The sequence below is a fragment of the Bison bison genome, unplaced genomic scaffold (assembly GCF_000754665.1).
Source record: "Bison bison bison isolate TAMUID 2011002044 unplaced genomic scaffold, Bison_UMD1.0 scf7180017845702, whole genome shotgun sequence".
Lineage (NCBI taxonomy): Eukaryota > Metazoa > Chordata > Mammalia > Artiodactyla > Bovidae > Bison > Bison bison.
The window spans coordinates 23,232-28,116 of NW_011476275.1; the positions used below are offsets into that span (position 1 = coordinate 23,232).

Below are 4,885 nucleotides of genomic sequence, written 5' to 3' on the forward strand. Positions count from 1 at the left end.
GGGGGGCCGCCTGTGGACGTGCGGGGACGGGGGTGGCGCCGGCCTGGCTAGGGCAGCCGTGACACACGGCATGTGACCCCACATGGCTCTGCCTGCTCCAGGAGAAGCCGGGACCCGTCGTGCAGACGTCCATCTGGGGCCCTCATTTGACTCTGCTCATCCTCAGGAGGCTCCTTCCTGCCTGGGGACGAGGGCACCTCGGTAACAGCGTCTTTCCTTCGCTGCAAGTGTACAGGAACCTGCAGCTGTGCATGGACAACAAAGGCCCCGGGACTAGCTCTTTGACAGGCTGACCGTAAGCGGTGCCAACGGGGTGACCCAATGGCTGGTCTGACGAGGGGGGCGAGTGTGAGCACTGGCTGGCACCTTCTCTTGCACACAAAGGCCGAGGGCCCTCCATCTCACTGGCGGTTCTGTCCCACCCAGGAGCCGGGGGCAGGGCCTGGGAGGAGCGCTGTGAGACTGTCCCCAAGGAAGCCACGTGCTGAGCCCCACCCTCCCCGCCACCTTCAGACTGCCAGCCTGAATAGGCACCTGCAGGACCCGATGGATGGCCTGACGGCCAGGGTGTTCCGGACCTACAACACCAGCGTCATGCTGCAGGGGCAGCTGCAAGCGCTGCCCCGAGGAGAGCGGCTGTCTGTGTGGGGACAGGGCGCCTGCTCGTGTGCTGGTGCCTGGCTGCTGGGCTGGTAGGAGAGCCATGTGGTCAGTGACCGGGGTGGAGTGTAGCTCGCTTAGCCTGAGGGAATGGGTCAGGGGCCCCAGACCGAGCCCCCCACGGGCCCCTGCCCGGTCTCCCATCCGCTCCCCTGCTGAGTCAGGCTTGAGGCAACCCCCGGCTCTGCACGGCCCCCTGGGGTGTGGGAACCCTCTTCCTGCTGCCTCCGCCCCTGCTGCCCCACCGTCCAAGTGCTGTGGCCTCTCTGGGCCCCTCATCCCAACTCTCGTGGAGGTGGGGTCTGGCGAGGCCCCTGCCGTGAGGCCTTGGGCCCAGGTCCTTCTCCTGAGTCCCACCTGCAAGGCCCTCACGGGGGGTGGGCTTCCTGGGCACATGCTTACTTGGGTGGTCCTGGCTGCTACTTCCTGACCCCCATTTTCCAGCTGAAGACAGCGTAGCTGCCAAACTTCTGTCTTACAACTGAGCAAACCGGGCTGTTGACTTTCTCTGCAACCATCAGTGCACAACGCCTAAGACCTTTGAGAAGTCAACGCAGATGCTTCAGTCCCCGGTGTGCGGGGGGGCACCACGGAGGGCCTCTGAGGGTGGCCGTGCATTCCCCCATCTTCCCTGGGGCTGTGTGGCCCTCGGAGGTGCTCAGGACACTCAGGGCTGCCAGTAGGGGAGAGCTGGCTCGGGGTGAGGGGGCCAGATGCTGCCTGTGCGGCCTAGTGGTGTGGAAGGGCCTCTGGTCCAGGAAGGAGGTCAGTGGAGCAGGGGCCGGGTCTGGGGGAGAAGGCTGTGTGTCTGGGGCACCTTGGCCTCACCCTGTCCCCTGGCCACAGAGTAACTGATCAGGGCCAGTGCTCTGGCACCGTGACTGGGCAGATGGGCACCCTTTCAGGGCGTGGGGCCGACAGGCTATGGACGCTGGTCTCTGGGGTGGACCAGGTGGGGCAAGAGTGGCCCTGACCGGGCCCCTGTTCCCCTGCAGATAGAGGCGAAGGAGCAGCAGGCGGCTGAGGCCAAGACAGAGCTGCAGGAGGCGCGGGCTGACCACACATCCCGAGGGGACGGCAGGTCCCAGAGGCGAGTGTCTGGAGGGCCCAGCCCACCTGAGTCGGGCGGAACCTTCTCTTCCCTTCCCGGTTCGCTGGTTGTCTTTTCCGGTCATACTTGGTGATCTAGCACACACTACACTTGTGCCCAGAGGTACAGCAGCCCAGAAGTGCAGGGGAGAAGCGCCAGGCCGCGTGGTCCTGTCCTTCAGAGGCTCGTTCACAGGGTTCTGAGGTGCAGCCACCTCAGACAGCCCCCAGCCCCTGGCCCAGTGTTGGGGAGGCACCAGTCTTGGAGGGGCTTGGGAAGTTGTCCCTTCTCTGCTGTCCGTTCGTCTGTGACCGTTTGTGAAGAGTTGCTGGAGTTAATTCTTCTTTAGCTACTCGGTAGAGTTCACCAGTGAAGGCCTCTGGGCTCAGGCCGTTCTTTGTGGGCAGTTTTAAATCACTGGGTGGTGGCTTTGCCCGTGTCCCTGTTGGGTTGGAGCCTGGTGGTATCCCCCAAGAGCCGGCCCACTCTGCTGGGCCCTGCCACCCGTGGTTCCCGTCTGCGCCCATTTCTGGTGGCGCCTCTTTTTCCCTGCCACCGTGGCTGCTTTATAGCACGAAGGTGTCCTCAGGTGCGCACGGGCGCTTGCAGTCACAGGGTGCGAGTGAGAACGCCAGTCGTTGGGTCCGAGGGTGTTCTGTTCAGTGGAAAGCGAGGCTCTTCGGGCAGCCGCTGGCGGACTGCGTGTCTTCCATGACACTCGTGTACCCAGCGCCCCTACCCCCGCCTGCCAGCCCTCTCGGTGGCATCAGCAGCTGCCTCTTGGCCTCTGGCAGCTGCCACATAGCGTGTCTGGGCCTGCAGCCCACCCCGTCCACAGCCTGGGACAGGCGCTGTCTTGGGTCCCACGGCAGCATCTGATGGGGCTGCCCGGGCCTTGGTGGGGGTGTTCCCCACACACGGTCCTTCCGCACGGGTCCGGGTGGATTGGGCCTGAGTCCCTGGGACAAGGCCCGGGGCTGAAGTGCGTGTGGGTGTTGGGTGTCTGCCCTGCACCATCTGCGGGGCACCGCATGGACGACTCAGGACGGGCCTGTGGGGTGGAGAGCTGCATCCTGCTTCGATGCATCAGCCTTTCTCTAAGGTGCTGGGAGTAAGCGCTGAGCCTCACAGACACTTGATCCTGTCCTCTGCCCCCTTTTCCGTGTGCTTCGTACTTCACTTCCTGTGCGGTCAGGCCTGGATGGAGGGTCCCCACTCCGTCCCGAGGGTGGGCGTCCCTGAGTCCCGGTCCCGTGGAGCTCACCCTGGAGACGGTGGAAGGCCGTGGGGGACAGCGAGCCCTCCCCCAACACTGGGCTTGCCGGGCCCTGAGCAGAGCGGGGCGATGCCAGCGCGGGGGCTGGCCCCTCCTGCTTCTACTAGCTCCCTGGAGAAGAGGGGGCGGCTGCTGGAGAAGCTGGAGGAGCAGCTGCTGAGAGTGTAGATCTCGGTCACAGACAAGGAGGGGAGTAAGCAGGTGGTCCTGGGCACCTCCGAGCTCATCTGCCTAGACCCCCGGATTGGCGTCACCTGGTGCGTGACCTGGAGGAGGGACTGGACCCCTGAGTGGCCCCAGTTCAGTCCCCAGGGCCCTGGGGTCAGCACAGGTCTTTCCTGTGACTGGACCTGGCTGGCTTGTGTGTCTGATGCCAAACCTGGCCATTGGTCCTCTCTGCCTGAGGGCTCTGGGCTGTGGAAGGACCCTGAGCTGCCCCACCCACAGGAGTGTGGTGGCAGGGTCGCCCGTGTGCCCCATGGGCGTTTCCCAGGTGCCGTGCTCGGAGGCCACCTGGGCTGCCCCAGGGACACTGGCCCCTGTCCCTCAGCCCCCGATGGCCGTGCCAGAAGCAGGTCAGGTAGCCTGGCGCCCTGGCCTCTGTACCCGGCCCCCGAGAACCCCTCTCCTCTGGGCAGGCGTAAGAAGTCTGAGGTGCCTGTGGAGAAGGTCTACAAGACCCAGAGGGAGAAGCTCACCTGGGCACTTGACATGGTGGGTGAAGACTTTGAGTTCTAAAGGAGTACCTCCCCTGCCTTGCTGGGACTGACTTTGTGGGTTTTTTTCACCATTAAAGCCTACTGGGGAGTTTTGTACAATGAAGTGTTTTCTGCGTCATCACACAGGAGGTGGCGGATGCCCAGCCCTCTGCTCTGAAGCGTCCCCTGTCCTGGCAGGTGCCCCTGGCCTGGCTGTCCCACGTGTGGCCTGTCCCCCCCACTCCCACACTCTGTCCCAGCACTGGGTAGGGACACCCCCCATCCCCTGCACCTCTTCACCTGAATGGACAGGAGGGTGGCCGAGTGCCGGCCCTGCCTGTCTCTTCCTGGTGGGTGGGTGGGTCCACGTGCCCCTGAGTGAGCAGCCGAGGTCCCCACAGCTGGAGGCACGGAGTCTGTGCCCTCAGGGCCTGGTCTCGGCAGAGTCGGGGGAGATCTGGGTCCGTGGGGCCCAGGGGTGCATGACCTGTGGGGCGTCCTGCCAAGGCTGGTCCGCTGTCTGCCTGAGGCTCCGGGAGCTGCAGGCGGGTCGTCTTACAATTCCAGGTGGGGCAGGTGCTTTTCTTTGTAGCTCATAGGTCTCTGTCTCAAGAGGCCCCCTCCTCTGCACCCAGGCCCACTGAAGCTCAGAGGAGCCTGTGGCTGGGGCTTCCGGTGCTGTCGGGGGCATCCTGTGTGGGAGGAAAGCAGGGATCCTGGCTGCAGGCTGGAGGGAGAACTCAGTTCCAGGTCTGGAGCTCCTCCTTGTCCCTGGTGCTTTCCCTGCCCTGGCCTCTGTCTGCAGTGGTTTCCATTTCCTGGGCTACCCCCACCCCCTTCCCGTCTCCTGAAAAGTGAAAGTCGCTCTGTAGTGTCTGACTTTGCAACCCTGTGGACTATACAGTCCGTGGAATTCTTCAGGCTAGAATACTGGAGTGGACAGCCTTTCCCTTCTCCAGGGGATCTTCCCAACCTAGGGATCGAACCCAGGTCTCCCACTTTGCAGGCGGATTCTTTACCAGGTGAGCCACCAGGGAAGCCCAAGAATCCTGGAGTGGGTAGCCTATCCCTTTTCTAGTGATCTTCCCGGCCCAGGAATTGAACCAGGGCCTCCTGCATTGCAGGCAGATTCTTTACCAACTAAGCTCTCAGGGAAGCCCT

General features: G+C 63.8%; 1 protein-coding gene across 1 annotated transcript in view; it reads left to right on the forward strand.

Annotated features, from left to right (window-relative positions):
• Window positions 1-4,027, forward strand: part of TOP1MT (topoisomerase (DNA) I, mitochondrial) — a 14,029-nt gene extending 10,002 nt beyond the window's left edge. The window contains 7 exon segments of the mRNA XM_010836786.1: window positions 229-261; window positions 264-295; window positions 514-638; window positions 1,115-1,232; window positions 1,656-1,750; window positions 3,134-3,283; window positions 3,665-4,027. Coding sequence (XP_010835088.1) covers window positions 229-261; window positions 264-295; window positions 514-638; window positions 1,115-1,232; window positions 1,656-1,750; window positions 3,134-3,283; window positions 3,665-3,764 — 653 coding nt within the window. The 3' untranslated portion in view covers window positions 3,765-4,027.
• Window positions 4,028-4,885: the final 858 nt, after the last annotated feature.